At 45.7% G+C, this 17,079-nt stretch overlaps 1 protein-coding gene across 1 annotated transcript in view; it reads right to left on the reverse strand.

Moving 5' to 3' along the window:
- LOC145339455 (xaa-Pro dipeptidase-like) overlaps positions 1-17,079 on the reverse strand; it is a gene marked incomplete at its 3' end in the record, with an annotated part of 91,142 nt that overhangs the window by 43,072 nt on the left and 30,991 nt on the right. The window contains exon 6 of the mRNA XM_080183924.1: positions 15,674-15,735. Coding sequence (XP_080040050.1) covers positions 15,674-15,735 — 62 coding nt within the window. The remainder of the gene's footprint in view (positions 1-15,673; positions 15,736-17,079) is intronic.

Genomic DNA, 17,079 nt, shown 5'->3' on the forward strand with positions numbered 1-17,079 from the left:
CCCAGATTTGAAGCGTTGGTTCTATTCTCTTCCCACAGATGCTGCCAGGTGTGCTGAGATTTTCCAGCGTTTTCTGTTTTTGTTATCCAAAATACTGTTGTTCATATCCCGAGCTCACAGCAAGCCCCATTCCCCCGTCAGCCTTGTGCTCTCTGACCAACACTGGCTCCCAATTTTAACATTTTCATCCTTATTTTTAGATCTGTCCCTGGCCTCCCCACTCCTATCTCGCTCATCTCCTGCAGGCCCACATGCCTCCAATTCCCCTTCAACAATCTAACTCCAACCTCTTCAGTGTCCTCAGTTCTAACTGCCCCACTGCTGGTGCGAGGAGCCAAGCCTCTCTGCCTCTCACTGTCTTTCCTTAGAACATAGAACATAGAACATTACAGCGCAGAACAGGCCCTTCGGCCCACGATGTTGCGCCGACCAGTTACAAAAACAATGACCCACTAGCCTATACCAATCCCTTTTCGTCCATAAACCTATCCATAGATCTCTTAAACGCCCCCAAACTAGGCGCATTTACAACTGCAGCAGGCAGGGCATTCCAATCCCTCACCACCCTCTGGGTAAAGAACCTACCCCTGACATCCGTCCTATAACTACCCCCCCTTAAAGCCATGCCCCCTCGTGCTAGCTTTCTCCATCTGAGGAAAAAGGCTATCACTATCCACCCTATCTAAACCTCTAATCATCTTATATGTTTCAATAAGATCCCCTCTTAGCCGCCTTCTTTCCAACGAAAACAACCCTAAATCCCTCAGTCTCTCCTCATAGGACCTCCCCTCCATACCAGGCAACATCCTAGTAAACCTCCTCTGCACCCTCTCCAAAGCCTCCACATCCTTCCTGTAATGCGGGGACCAGAACTGCACACAGTACTCCAAGTGCGGCCGCACCAGAGTAGTGTACAGTTGCAACATTACGCTGCGACTCCTAAATTCAATCCCCCTACCAATAAACGCCAAGACACCGTACGCCTTCTTAACAACCTTATCTACTTGATTCCCAACTTTCAGGGATCTATGTACACATACACCTAGATCCCTCTGTTCATCCACACTATTCAAAGTCCTCCCGTTAGCCCTATACTCAACACATTTGTTGCTCCTACCAAAGTGAATTACCTCACATTTCTCCGCATTAAATTCCATCCGCCACCTCTCAGCCCAGCTCTGCAACCTATCTAAGTCTCCCTGCAGACTATGACACCCTTCCTCACAATCTACCACACCTCCGACTTTGGTGTCATCAGCAAATTTACTAATCCACCCAACTATACCCTCATCCAGATCATTAATAAAGATTACAAACAGCAGTGGCCCCAAAACAGATCCCTGAGGCACACCACTCGTAACCGAACTCCATGATGAATATTTACCATCAACCACCACCCTCTGTCTCCTATCCGCTAGCCAATTCCTGATCCAACTTCCTAGATTACCCACAATCCCATACATCTGCATTTTCTGCAGAAGCCTACCATGGTGAACCTTATCGAACACCTTACTAAAATCCATATATACCACGTCAACTGCCTTGCCCCCATCCACCTCTTTGGTCACCTTCTCAAAAAACTCAATAAGGTTAGTAAGGCACGACCTACCCGCTACAAAACCATGCTGACTATTTCTAATCAATTCATTACACTCCAAATAACTATAAATCCTATCCCTAATAATTTTTTCTAAAACCTTGCCCACAACAGAAGTAAGACTCACCGGTCTATAATTCCCGGCAAAGTCTCTGTTCCCCTTCTTAAACAATGGGACAACATTCGCTATCCTCCAATCCTCCGGGACTACACCAGAGACCAACGACGACCTGAAGATCAGAGCCAGAGGCTCTGCAATCACCTCTCTAGCCTCCCAGAGAATCCTAGGGTAGATCCCATCCGGACCAGGGGACTTATCTATTTTCAGCCCCTCAAGAATATCCCGCACATCCCCCTTATCAACCGTAATACTGTCTATTTTACACCCCTGCAACCCAGTGTCCTCCTCAGCTATATTCATGTCCCCCTGCATGAACACCGAAGAGAAATATTGGTTCAATGCTTCTCCAATCTCCTCCGGTTCCACACACAACTTCCCTCTGCTGTCTGTAACTGGCCCTAATCTTGCCCTGACCAACCTTCTGTTCCTGACATACCTATAGAACGCCTTAGGATTCTCCTTAATCCTATCAGCCAAAGTCTTCTCATGTCCTCTTTTAGCCCTTCTTAACTCCCTCTTCAACTCCCTCCTAGCCAATCTAAAGCTTTCTAGTGCACTACCTGAGCCCTCAAATCTCATCCGAACATAAGCCTCCTTTTTCTTTTTAACCATCGACTCAACTCCTTTAGTGCACCACGGTTCCCTAGATCTACCAATTCCTCCTTGCCTGACAGGGACATACCTATCAAGGACTCGCAGTAGCTGCTCCTTGAAAAAACTCCACATTTCGGACGTTCCCAGTCCCTGTAATCTCCTAGTCCAATCTATGCTTCCTAATTCACTCCTAATAGCCTCATAATTACCCTTACCCCAGCTAAAACTACTGACCCAAGGTTCATGCCTATCCCTTCCCATCACTAAGGTGAACGTAACCGAATTGTGGTCACTATCACCAAAATGCACACCAACTTCCAAGTCTAGCACCTGGTCTGGCTCATTTCCCAGCACCAAATCCAATATAGCCTCACCTCTAGTTGGCCTATCTACATACTGAGTCAAAAAACCTTCCTGCACGCTTTGTACAAACACTGACCCCTCTAACGAGCTAGAACTATAGCAATTCCAATCAATATTTGTAAAGTTAAAGTCCCCCATAACAATTACCCTATTACTTTCACTCCTAACCAGGATTGACTCCGCAATCCTTTCCTCAACCTCTCTAGAACTTTTAGGAGGTCTATAAAAGACTCCCAACAGGGTGACCTCTCCTCTCCTATTTCTAATCTCCGCCCATACTACCTCAACTGACAAGTCCTCATCAAACTTCCTCTCCGACACTGTGATACAGTCCTTGACTAGCAATGCTACCCCACCCCCCCTTCTACCTTCTTCTCTACTCCGACTAAAGCATTTGTACCCCGGAACCTGCAACAACCATTCCTGACCCTGCTCTATCCATGTCTCTGAAATGGCCACAACATCAAAGTCCCAGGTACTTGTTTAAGAGACTCCTTAAAATCTGACCAAGCTTTTGGCTGTGATAATATATCATCATCTATGATTCAGTGTCAAACTTCACAGCTGGAGTATTGTGTGCAGTTTTGGTCTCCTTATCTGAGGAAGGGTGTCCTGGCTATAGAGGGAGCACAGCGAAGGTTTACCAGGCTGATTCTGGGATGCCAGCTCTGTCAAAAGTGGAGAGACTGAGTCAGTTCATATTCACTGGAATCAAGAAAAGTGAGAGGGGATCTCATAGAAACTTATAAAATTCTAACAGGGTTAGACAGGGTAGATTCAGAAAGAATATTTCTGATGGTGGGGGGAGTCCAGAACTAGAGGTCTTAGTTTGAGGATAAAGGGGAAAACCTTTTAGAACTGAGATGAGGAGAAATTTCTCCATCCAGAGAGCGGTGTGTGTGTGTGGAATTCACTAACACAGAATGTAGCTGAGGCAAAATGTTGTCTAATTTCAAAATGAAATTAGATATAACTCTTGGGGCTAAAGGGATCGAGGGATATGGGGGGAAGGCGGGATCAGGATATTGAATTTGATGACAGGCCATAATCAAAGTGGTGCAGTAGGCTCGAAGGGCCAAATGGCCTCCTCCTGCTTTTAGTTTTCATGTTCCTATATGTTTCACTGTGTAACATTCCCGTTCAGGCCTTGGAATACTTTCTCATATTAAAGGCGCTATATTTTTCTCTCAGAGGCTGGTCTCTGGAATTCTCTTCCTCACGAGGCAGTGGAAGCAGATTCCTTCTGAACATAAGCTTCTCTGAGTGGAGACCTGTGACTAGTGGTGTGCCACAGGGATCAGTGCTGGGTCCATTGTTGTTTGTCATCTATATCAATGATCTGGATGATAAATGTGGTAAATTGGATCAGCAAATTTGCTGATGATACAAAGATTGGAGGTGTAGTGGACAGTGAGGAAGGTTTTTAAAGCTTGCAGAGAGATTTGGACCAAGTGGAAAAATGGCAAATGGAATTTAATGCAGACAAGTGTGAGGTATTGCACTTTGGAAGGACAAACCAAAGTAGAACGTACAGGGTAAATGGTAGGACTCTGAAGAGTGCAGTTGAACAGAGGGATCTGGGAATACAGGTACAGAATTCCCGAAAAGTGACGTCACAGGTGGATAGGATCGTAAAGAGTGCTTTTGGAACATTGGCCTTTATAAATCGGAGTAACAAGTATAAAGGTTGGAGTGTTATGGTAAGGTTATATAAGGCATTGGTGAGGCTGAATTTAGAGTATTGTGTACAGTTTTGGTCACCTAGTTACAGGAAGGATGTAAATAAGGTTGAAAGAGTGCAGAGAAGGTTCACAAGGATGTTGCCAGGACTTGAGAAGCTGAGTTACAGAGAGAGATTGAATAGGTTAGGACTTTATTCCCTGGAGTGTAGAAGAATGAGGGGAGATTTGATAGAGGTGTATAAGATTTTGATGGGTATAGATAGAGTGAATGCAAGCAGGCTTTTTCCACTGAGGCTAGGGGAGAAAAAAACCAGAGGGCATGGGTTAAGGGTGAAAGGAGAAAAGTTTAAAGGGAATATTAGCGGGGGGCTTCTTCACACAGAGAGTGGTGGGAGTGTGGAATGAGCTGCCGGATAAAGTGGTAAATGTGGGGTCACTTTTAACATTTAAGGAAAACCTGGACGGGTTTATGGATGAGAGGGGTGTGGAGGGATATGGTCCAGGTGCAGGTCAGTGGGACTAGGCAAAAAATGGTTCAGCACAGACAAGAAGGGCCAAGAAGGGGAAATAGAGTTACAGCTTTTTCATATCAGACTGGGGGAAAGTCAGTGTATGGAGGGGCAGGGGCATTAGGCAAGGGAAAGAGGAGAAGAGAAAAAGACAAGCTTATTCTAATTTGGGTGGCACAGTGGTTAGCACTGCTGCCTCACAGCGCCAGGGGCCTGGGTTCAATTCTCAGCTTGGGTCACTGTCTGTGTGGAGTCTGCATATTCTCCTCATGTCTGCATGAATTTCCTCCAGGCACTCCAGTTTCCTCCCAGAGTACAAAGATGTGGGTGGCACAGAGATTAGCACTGCTGCCTCACTAAATTAGATGCAAGAGTGAGTGCAGCACACCTCAGGGACTCGGGTTTGGTTCCTGGTTTGGGTCATTGTCTGTGTGGAGTTTGCACATTCTCCCCGTGTCTGCGTGGGTTTCCTCCAGGTGCTCCGGTTTCCTCCCACAGTCTGAAAGCTGCGTTGACCTGAACAGGCGCTGGAGTGTGGCGACCGGGGGAGTTTTACACTAACTTAATTGCAGTGGTAATGTAAGCCTTACTTGTAAGTAATAAATAAATTTTATTTAAGATGTATATAGGTTAGGTTGATTGGTGATGCTATATTGCCCCATAGTGTAAGGGGGATTAGCAGGGTAAATATGTGGGGTTACAGGAATAGGGCCTGGGTTTGCCATTGATGCAGGCTCGATGGGCTGAATGGCCTCCTGCTACACTGTATATAGCTGGAATCTTACAGCTGTTCATGCCGGTGGGATTTTCTGTTCCCGCTGCAGTGAACAGAGATTTGGCTGGGCACTGCAGTGGGAGTGGAGCGTGACTGATCGGTAAGATCGCACCCACTGATTCTACGATAATCAAGTACACAATCAGAACAAGATTCTTCAATTCTAAACGGCTGGCTGCTGGCAGTGCCTGGCTACTAAATGAGATGTGTGAGTGAACGGAGCACACCTCAGCAGCAAGCAGCAATCACTTCTTTACTAGCTTGGAACAAGGGTCACCACTTGCCTTGTTAGCAGTTTTCATCTGCACTTTATGAGCCTCTTTATGAAATCTAATTTCACTCAGGGTAAAGGGGCAGAGGATTAGCAGTCAATAAAACATTTCACAACGTGTAATTTTTTTTGCCAGGCCTGGTTAACCTCTCAGTACAAAAGGCCTCCATTCTAATCAGGTTTTATTATCTCTGTATAAATATATTGGACATTCTGACTGCTGATTGATTTTTAGATGGTGTGTGTGACCGCACTGCAGGATTTACTGCACCAGGTTTCTGGAGGTTACAAATGGATCTTCCTCCAGTTCCAACATTCTTTTTTTTAACCCTTCCAATAAATTCAACATTAAAAGGGAACAGGGCACGGGGAAATATTTTGATGAATTAACTCGGTGCACATTCCTGAATTAAACAGCCTCTAAATGGAGCTCGGTATTGCCGAGCAGGGCAGGGTTAGTGCTGCAGATTCCCTCCCTAAACAAAGACCTGCATTTACAAAGCACCTTTCACCACATCTGGATGCCCCAGAGCCGTTTGCTGTCAATTGTGTACTTTTAGGAGGATAGCCATCATTGTAATGTGGAAAACAGGGAAGACTATCTATGCACAGCAAGATCCCACAATAAAAGATCCAATAATCTTCTTTAATGCTGGTTAAGGGATAAATATTAACCAGTGAAATCCGTGTGATTCCGCAATTGGGCAACACTTACTGAACAATCCTGAGTGTGCTTGGAATGGTGCCGACAAAAAGATCAAGATTATCAGTTGGGCTCGCAGTGTGGCTCACATGCTAAAGTCACAGATATACACACTTGTGCAGCCCTATAGTCTGCAGACAGTAAGAACATGTATATAGGTTATGTGTGTTTCAGCTGAACAAAATTGATGATAACCATTTCCTCAGGAAATGCTTTGACCAAACAAAGCTTGGCAGTTAACTGTCAGTCATCAGCCAACTGGTGTAAGCTACATGGCAGCACCTCTACCAATGAGAGTCCACATGCCAACCAATCAGCACTCTTTTCTCATGACGTATAAATTGTTATTCCATTTACACTTGGCATTGTCATAAATGTCCTGACCAGTGCAAGATGAAAGGTTTTCACGTCTTTTTCCAGCAATAAAACTAAAAACACACAAAAATATAAAAAGTAGCACAGATCTTGGAGACTAGAAAAGATAAAGAGTGGCAAGGACGACCAAGCAGACAGTGAGGGCTATAGAAGGTGGGTATGAAACAAAACTTGTGACATCAAAATTAACACAAAATCTGTTACAAATTGGTGCAGGAAAGGAGGATGGTTAGGAATAATGTGGGCTCCCGGGAAACTGATAACATGGCATTATCGATAAAAACAAGGAAATAGTGGAGGTGTCAGTTACTCTGTGTCAGTGGTTACAGTACAGGAAGAGGTTAGCATGTCGGACAACACAAACAAACTAATATCAAATAGAGACTCAAAATGAACATTAAAGTAACAGTAATAAAAAAAAGCTCAAAGGGTGTCAAATCCCCAGCACCAGATGGCTTCTATCCCAGGTTTTTAAAGAACGTAAGTAAGAAGATTGCAGATATCCTAACCAAAATCTTCCAAAGTTCTCCTGATTCAGGAATCATTCTTTTAGACCAGGAAGTGCTGCATGTCACTCTGCTTTCTCAGAAAGGAGACAGGGAATTATGGACCAGTCATCCTAGCATCCAGCATGGTTTTGTAAAAGGTGGGTCATACCTGATGAATCTGACAGGTGAATGTCTACGGATATTATTGATATGATCTTCCAGGAGACATTTGATGAAGTCCCTCAGGGGAGACCTGGAAACTGAAGCTGAAGCTCATGAAACCACAGGCAAGTTATTGACCCAAGTTGGAAATTAGTTGAACAGGAGAAGGGGGCCAGAAGGAGAGAGAGAATGGGGCCAGGAGGAAAGAGAGAGAGAACGGGACCAGGAGGAAAGAGAGAGAGTGGAGCCAGAAGGAGAGAGAGAATGGGGCCAGGAGGAGAGAGAGAATGGGGCCAGGAGGAGAGAGAGAATGGGGCCAGGAGGAGAGAGAGAATGGGGCCAGGAGGAGAGAGAGAATGGGGCCAGGAGGAGAGAGAGAATGGGGCCAGGAGGAGAGAGAGAATGGGGCCAGGAGGAAAGAGAGAGAGAATGGGGCCAGGAGGAAAGAGAGAGAGAACGGGACCAGGAGGAAAGAGAGAGAGTGGAGCCAGAAGGAGAGAGAGAATGGGGCCAGGAGGAGAGAGAGAATGGGACCAGGAGGAGAGAGAGAATGGGGCCAGGAGGAGAGAGAGAATGGGACCAGGAGGAGAGAGAGAATGGGGCCAGGAGGAGAGAGAGAATGGGGCCAGGAGGAGAGAGAGAATGGGGCCAGGAGGAGAGAGAGAATGGGGCCAGGAGGAGAGAGAGAATGGGGCCAGGAGGAGAGAGAGAATGGGGCCAGGAGGAGAGAGAGAATGGGGCCAGGAGGAGAGAGAGAATGGGGCCAGGAGGAGAGAGAGAATGGGGCCAGGAGGAGAGAGAGAATGGGACCAGGAGGAGAGAGAGAATGGGACCAGGAGGAGAGAGAGAATGGGGCCAGGAGGAGAGAGAGAATGGGGCCAGGAGGAGAGAGAGAATGGGGCCAGGAGGAGAGAGAGAATGGGGCCAGGAGGAGAGAGAGAATGGGGCCAGGAGGAGAGAGAGAATGGGGCCAGGAGGAGAGAGAGAATGGGGCCAGGAGGAGAGAGAGAATGGGGCCAGGAGGAGAGAGAGAATGGGGCCAGGAGGAGAGAGAGAATGGGGCCAGGAGGAGAGAGAGAATGGGACCAGGAGGAGAGAGAGAATGGGGCCAGAACGTCCAGAGTCAAATGCCACTGTGGGACTGGATAGCCAGGGAAGTGTGTTTAATAACATGGCCAAACAGATTGGCTTGTAAAACCTTCAAACACACCTATAGCCACACTGGATGTGGAGTTACCATCCCTCAAGCTCTAGTCTCTGGTGACAGGCTCATTCCAGGAAAACGAGCCATGCAAATAGACGTCAAGCACACACGCTTTGCCTTATACACCACTAGGTGCGGGAAGAGAAACAAGAGAACTCTAATTGGCAGGATGGGACAACTGGAGTCCAGTAACGCTCCTGTGTTGGGACATCAGCTATTCACTATATTCATTAATAATTCAGATGATGGGACAAAAAGCCACAAAACCAAATTTGCCACTGACATAAAACAGACAGCACTGCTAGCACTGTGGGTGCAAGTGTAAAAATCCAGAGATACTGAGCGATGGAGTGAATGGGCAAAGCTGTGCAAGAGAATTTTAATGTAGACAAACATCAGGTTATCGACTTTGAACCTGATCAGGATAGAACAAGGTACTTTCTAAATGATGAAAAGTTAAAAACAGTAGCAGCCCAAAGAGACTTGAAGGTCCAGTTAAAGAAAAAAGACTGATGTTTATATTGTGCTTTATAAGACCACTGACTGTCTCAAAGCCATTTCCAGCAAATTAAATATCCTTGAAGTGTAGTCATTGTTATAGTGTAGGAAACTAAAGAGCCATAAAAAGTTACAGAAAATAATGAAAGGAGACAATGGAAAGCAGGCCTTTATATCTAAATGATTAAAATATACAAGTTGGGCTGAAGTCATGCCTTAGTCAGACCCCACCTGCAGCGCTGGGAGCTGTTCTGGAGTGAGTTCAGCTAAGATCCACTGAAATAATACTGAACTCCAAGGATCAAACTGAGGGGAGATTACACAAACTTGGGTTGTATTGTCCGGACTTTTGACAGTTAAGGGTACAGTTTGATTGAGGATTTCAAGATATTAAGGGAAATAGATAGAGGAAATAGGAAGTTTTTCTGCTAGCTGGGGTGTCGCGGGCAAAGCAGAACCAGAGTCTCCTGGAGTGAAATTAGGAATCACTTCAAAGCAAAGGGTGGAAGAAAGTTTGAGACGCCGTTCTGTAAGTGACAACTGATGCAAGATTAATTGTTCATTTTAAAACTGAGGCGGGAGATTTCTGGCAGCCTGTGGTGTTAAGGGAGGGCATTTGGAGTTAAATCTTGGATCAGCCATGTTCAGAATGAATGGCAAAAAGGGGTTAAGTGGCCTCTTCCTGTTCACCTGAGGGGGCAAAGGGGACCTCGGTTTAGCATCTCTTACAAGACAAATATAAATACAAATGCTTCTTTTAATCACATTGTTACCTGTGGGACTGAGCTGCGTGCAAATTAGCTGCTGTGTTTCTCCTATAACTGCAGAGTTTACTGTGATGGGCCGGAGAGTTCCAATGTGATGATAGGATTATATTCTGTATAATTACTGAATACGCTTCGTAAAATCAGAAGGAAATTCTTTGCCCTCTGCCTATGAAAGCAGCTTAGCATTACCCTCAATGCCACTGGATCAAGATGACTTGGGTATTATTTTCAGGAATTAGTACTACCTGACAGTATTATCCTGGATATTAAAACTCGCCTTACTTGAAGTTATCCCTTTAATAAATCAAACTGAAGGCAGCTTCCACGGATGGAATAATCTCTTGCTGTAGTTCGGGAAGAGAGGATACAGTGAAAGCAGCTATCAATCCTTCATTAGTTAGTCATGTTTCCCTCAGGGGCCAATATAAAACTGCGGCGTGAATTAATTACTTTGATAGTTTATACAGAGTGACTTCAAATCTAGTCTGGAGTTAGGAAAGCAGGAAGAGCTGGGAGGCGGACGGCAGAGATCTGATCAGGATTTCATTTCCAGCTCCTGGGTCGAGCTGCTTTGTCCTCGATGAGAGATGTCCAACAACACGCAGCTTCTAGCACTAACATTTCTAAACTAGTCATTGACAAGCTCTCCAAATCTCCCGTAAATACATAAACATGGAAAATAGGAGCAGGAGGAGGCTGTTCAGCCCCTCGGGACAGCTCTGCTGTTCATTATGATCATGGCTGACCATCCAACTCAGAAACCTGATCCCACCTTCCCCCCAACATCCTTTCATCCCTTTTTGCCTTGAGTGCTACAACTCCTTGAAAACATTCAATGTTTTGGCTTCAACTACTTTCTGTGGGAGCAAATTCCACTGTGCTCGGGTGAAGAGATTTCTCCTCTTCTCCATCCTAAAAGGTTGTATCCTTAGACTGTGATCCCTGGTTCTGGACACCGTTACCATCGGAAACATCCTTCCTGCAACTGACCAGTCTAGTCCTGTTAGAATTTTACAGGTGTCTATGGGATCTCCCCTCATTTTTCTAAACTCCAGCAATTATAATCCTAACCGACTCAATCTCTCCTTGTACATCAATCCTGCCATCCCAGGAATCAGCCTGGTAAACCTTCACTGCACTCCCTCGAGAGCAAGAACATCCTTCCTCAGATAAGGAGACCAAAACTGCAGATAATATTCCAAGTGTGGCCTTGCCAAGGCCTTGTATAACTGCAGCAAGACATCTCTGCTCCTGTATTCGAATCTTCTCACTATGAAGACCAACAAACCATTTACCATCTTTACCGCCTGCTGTACCTGCATGCTTACCTTCAGTGACTAGTGTACGAGGACACCCAGATCCCTCTGCACACTGCCCTCTCCCAATACAGATATAATTTAATGACCACCTTGCTGATCTCGGCTCTATCCCGGTGTACACTTCACTCACACCTCCTGCATGTAAACACTGGACTGATCCAAAAATCACTCACGTTAAAATATTCACAAGTTGGAGAGTTAGCATCTCTGCACTTTTTAAAAACATTTGTTCTTGGAATGTGTGTCACTGATGAGGCCAACATTCCTCAAGAAGATGGTAGTGAGAAACTGCCCTCTCACTATCATCCACGAGGCATAGCTTTACTATAGCAGTCTGATAGAACTGGGAGGCTTGCTAAGTTATTTCATTGGGCAGTTAAGAATCTATCACATCATTATAGATCTGGGATCATGGATAGACCAGACTAAGGCTGAAAAATTCCTTTGGCGAAAAGGATATTAGACAACCAGGTAGGTTTTTGTTACTAGTTTCATGATTGTTAATGAGACCAGCGTCTTAGTCTAGATTTCTTAATGAATTGAATTTAAATTCCCTCAGTTGCCATGATGGGATTTGAACTCCTGCGTCTGGAAGACTAAGGCAGGATCCTGGTTACTCACCCAGTCACCTTACCATTATGCTACTGTCCCTACCAAATCGGATATCCATTCCTACAAAACAAAGCCTCATCTTAACATTCTGGGGCCACGCACCTCTGGAAGGACATACTGATTTTTGAGGGGGTGCAAGATAGAGTCTCCAGAATAATATGATGACCAAATGGGGTTAATCCAAGGGCAGATTGCACAGCCTAGCCCTGTAATCTATCAAGTGCAACAAAGTAAGGGGTACATAAGAACATAAGAAATAGGAGCAGGAGTAGGCCATCCAGCCCTTCGAGCTGCCCCGCCATTCAATAAGATCATGGCTGATCTGTCGCTGCTCAGTTCCACTTTCCCGCTTTCTCCCCATAACCCTTAATCCCCTCTCTTATCAAAAACCCATCAACCCGCGTCTTAAAAATATTTAGCGAGGCAGCCTCCACCACTTCAACGGGCAGAGAATTCCAGAGATTCACCACCCTTTGAGTGAAGAAGTTCCTCCTCAACTCCGTTCTAAACCACCCCCCTTTTATCTTGAGGCTGTGCCCCCTAGTCCTACTGTCTTTTTTGAGCGGGAAGAGTCTCTCCACCTCTATCCTATCCATCCCATTCATCATCTTATACGTCTCAATGAGATCTCCCCTCATTCTTCTAAACTCTAACGAGTACAAGCCCAGTTTATTCAGCCTCTCCTCATCGCTCAATCCCCTCAACTCTGGTATCAGCCTAGTAAACCTCCTCTGCACTCCCTCCAAGGCCAAAATATCTTTGCGCAGGTGCGGTGCCCAAAACTGCACACAGTACTCCAGCTGCGGCCTCACCAATGCCCTATACAGCTGCAGCAAGACCTCCCTACTTTTATATTCAATCCCCCTCGCTATGAAGGCCAGCATCCCATTCGCCTTCCTGACCACCTGCTGCACCTGCAAGCTGGGTTTTTGCGACTCATGCACAAGGAGCCCGAGGTCCCTCTGCACCGTCGCCTGCTGCAGTTTTTCGCCCCGTAAGTAATAGTCCTTCCTACCATTCTTCCTACCAAAGTGGACCACCTCACACTTGCCAACATTAAATTCCATTTGCCATTTCCTGGCCCATTCGCCCAACCTATCTAGATCCTTCTGCAGACTCTCCACACCCTCCGCACAATTTGCCGTTCCCCCTATCTTGGTGTCATCAGCAAAGTTCGACACCATACACTCAGTTCCCTCCTCCAGATCATCTATATAAATGGTAAATAGCTGAGGCCCCAGCACCGACCCCTGGGGCACTCCACTAGTCATCATCCGCCAATCCGAATAGCACCCATTGATCCCCACTCTCTGCCTCCTATTAGACAACCAATCCTCTCCTCAAATGTTTCAGACTGGGTGTCAATTGAAAATTTCAAAACTGAGCTTATAGGCTTTAGTTAAAGGTATGAAGGATTACAGACCCAGGTGGTAGATGGAATTGTGATATAGATCAGCAGTGATCCATCTGAACAGCAGAACAGGATCAAGAGACTGAATCACAGCAAAATACTGCAGATGCTGGAAATCTGAAATAAGATAAAGACAAAAAAATGCTGGATAAACTCAGCAGGTCTGGCAGTGTCTGTGGAGAGAGAAACACAGTTAACTTTTAAAGTCCATATCAGTCTTCTTCAAAGTTCTTCAAGAGACTGAACAGTCTATTCCTCATGGATAGTGTAAAGTCCCATCTCAAACATTTCATAAGAAATAGGAGCAGGAGCAGGCTGTTTGGTTCCATCAAGCCTGCTCTGCCATTCAGTAATATCGTAGTTGATTGAATAATGGTCTTAATTCCACTTTCCTTTCTTCCCTCTCATAATCTTCGATGGCACAGTGGCACAGTGGTTAGCACTGCTGCCTCACAGCGCCAAGGACCTGGGTTCAATTCCTGGCTCCGCACATTTGGAATTTGCACGTTCTCCCCATGTCTGCGTGGGTTTTCCTCCAGGTGCTCCGGTTTCCTCCCACAGTCCAAAGACGTGATGGTTAGGGTGTGTTGGCCATGCTAAATTCTCCCACAGTGTACCCAAACAGGCGCTGGAGTGTGGCGACTAGAGGATATGTGAGCCTTCTTGTGACACTAATAAATAAACTTAAAAACTTTAAACCCTCGTCAATTAAAAACCTGTCTCACTCAGCCTTGAATATACTCCAGCCTCCACTGCTGGCTCTGGAAGAGAATTCCAAACACAAAATGAGCCTCAGAGAGAAGAAACTGCTCCTCTTCCCCAACATAAATGGGAAAGTCCTGATCTTTAAACTGTGCAAGTTTGAAATTCCTACACAAGGGGGAACGTTCTCTCATTAACCATCCTGTCAACTCCCTCAAAATCTGATACCTTTCAATAAGATCAACTCTCACTCTTCCAATGAGTTTAGGCCTAATCTGCTCCACCTTTCTCCATAAGACTAACCCCGTCATCCCAGGAATCCGCCTTGGAATTGCTTCCAATCCATGTACATCTCTCATGAAGTAAATCCCAGCTGGTTTACATTAACCCCCTCCCCCTATACATTCCACCACTTTCCCTACTTGCCCTTGTGTCTTTATAAACTCCCAATCAATGAATGTTTCAAGGAGGTGATATCGTCAGTAAGTGTCCAAGTTCCAAGGTTAATGAGCAATTACATTTTTATAGTCCGTACATCTGAACATTTGGGTTAATCATCATCTCTGTAAAAACTGATGCAGAAACAATTCCTATGATGAGCCAACTGAAGATACATGCTAAAGATTAACAAACATGCATTGGTCATGTTTTAGATGCCACAAGTTATGTCTGAATTGCAATCACTTACATAGGGAAATGTTGATCTGCACAGCAAGATCCCGGGTCAAACAGCGAATCTACTTTTGAATGTTTTGACAGAGGAAGGAATGCTGGTTTTGACCTGGGAGCTTCTTGCTCTTTGAACATGGTACGGTGGCACACGGTGGTTAACACTGCTGCCTCAAAGCACCGTGGACCCTGGTTCAATTCCAGCTTTGGGTCACTGTCTGTGTGGAGTTTGCATGTTCTCCCCGCGTCTGCGTGGGTTTCCTCCAGCTATTCCGCTTTCCACCCACAGTCCAAAGATGTGCTGGTGAGGTGGTTTGGCCATGCTAAATTGCCCCTTAGTGGGGTAAATACAATAAGGCTGGGGTGGGATTGCCCTGGTGCAGGTTCAATGGGCCGAACAGCCTCTTTCTGCACTGTACGGATTCCATGAACCCCGGATTCTTTAATGTTCATCCGGGCTTTCCTTAAAAATGGCACCTCTATGCAAAGCAGCACCCCCTGGTCTGTGCTCAAATCCCACCTGAGACTTGAACCCACAATTTTCAGGTGTACCACCTTGAGTGAAACAGAGACCTCCATCTCTCTCGTTCACATTGCACCGTTATGTGAGATCATTAAAATCGGTATTAATCTCAGTTATAATGCAAAGATTTGGAGATGTGCCCTTCACACCAGCGAGGGGTATATAACTGCATCATCAGGCAACTAGTGACCACCAGAGTGGATAAGGAGTTAATCTGCAACAGTTTGTAAAGTCACAACGTGCCCTGGATGTGCAGTTAAGCAATTAACTTTAATCATTTAATTATACCAATATAATGAAAGAACAAAGGCTATTATAGATCACTTACTGACTGATTCCATCAAATGAAGCTTCTCGAGTAGTGTGCCCACTATCTGTGTTCAGGCCTCGCTGAAATGATAACAGATAACCATTTAATTTTCCACATTTAAATCCTAAACTCACAGTAAGTATAAATGGGTCTTTATCTGCTTGGCAGGATGTGATATGGGGCGGGGGGGGTGTGTGTCACAGGGATCAGTACCGGAGCCTCAACTTACTACAGTTTATATCAATGACTTGGATGAAGGGATTGAAGATCTGGTTGTGGAATCTGCTGACAACACAGGGATAGATAGGAAAGTAAACAGTGAAGGGGACGTATGGAGGCTACAAAGGGACACGGATAGGTGAGGTGAGTGAGCAAAGATCTGGCGAATGGAGAATAATGTGGACAAGTGTGAAATTGTTCAGTTTGGCAGGAAGAATAAAAATGAGGCTTATTATCAGAATGGTGAGAGCGTGCAGTGAGACTTAACAGTTCAAAGAAGGTTTACCAGACTAATACCAGGAATTTTGCAGGGTGTCTTACACGGAAAGATTAGGTTTGTATCCACTAGAGTTTAGAAGAGTAAGAGGCAACTTAATCAAAACCTTTAAGACCCTGAGGGATACTGACAGGGTGGATGTGGAGACGATGATTCCACATCCTCTCCAGATGTGGAGGTCTCTGTTTAAAAATAAGACAGAGGTGATGAGACAGAGACAGATAAGACAGAGAGTTCACCTAAGACAGAGGTAGTGAGAATTGCTTTCTCTCTGAAGGTGATGGGTCTTTGGAACTCTTTAATTAAAAGGCAGAGGAGCAGAATCTTTGAATAGTTTTAAGCTGGATAGGTTCTTGATTAACTCGGGGGTTAAAGGTTACTGGGGGTGAAAGGTTATTGGAGGTTGGCAGGAATGTGGGGTTCCAGTTACAATCAGATCAGCCAATGATCCTGTTGAATGGCAGAGCAGGTTCACGGGGCGGAATGGCTTACTCCAGCTCTCAACTGGTCTCTTTGTACATATTGGAATTGAGGCAGATAAAGTATGGAGGGATGGAGGGAGGGATGGAGGGAGGGATGGAGGGAGGGAGGGAGGGAGGGAATGACAGAGGGAAGGAGGGAGCAAGGGACTGAGGGAGGGAGGGAGTGAGGGAATGACAGAGGGAAGGAGGGAGCAAGGGAAGGAGGGAGCAAGGGACTGAGGGAGAGAGGGAGTGAGGGAATGACAGAGGGAAGGAGGGAGTGAGGGAGGGAGGGAGGGAGGGAGGGAGGGAGTGAGGGAATGACAGAGGGAAGGAGGGAGCAAGGGACTGAGGGAGGGAGGGAGGGAGGGAGTGAGGGAATGACAGAGGGAAGGAGGGAGCAAGGGACTGAGGGAGGGAGGGAGGGAGTGACGGAATGACAGAGGGAAGGAGGGAGCAAGGGAGTG

Source organism: Carcharhinus amblyrhynchos, unplaced genomic scaffold (genome assembly GCF_965287045.1).
Source record: "Carcharhinus amblyrhynchos unplaced genomic scaffold, sCarAmb.v2.hapA scaffold_472, whole genome shotgun sequence".
Lineage (NCBI taxonomy): Eukaryota > Metazoa > Chordata > Chondrichthyes > Carcharhiniformes > Carcharhinidae > Carcharhinus > Carcharhinus amblyrhynchos.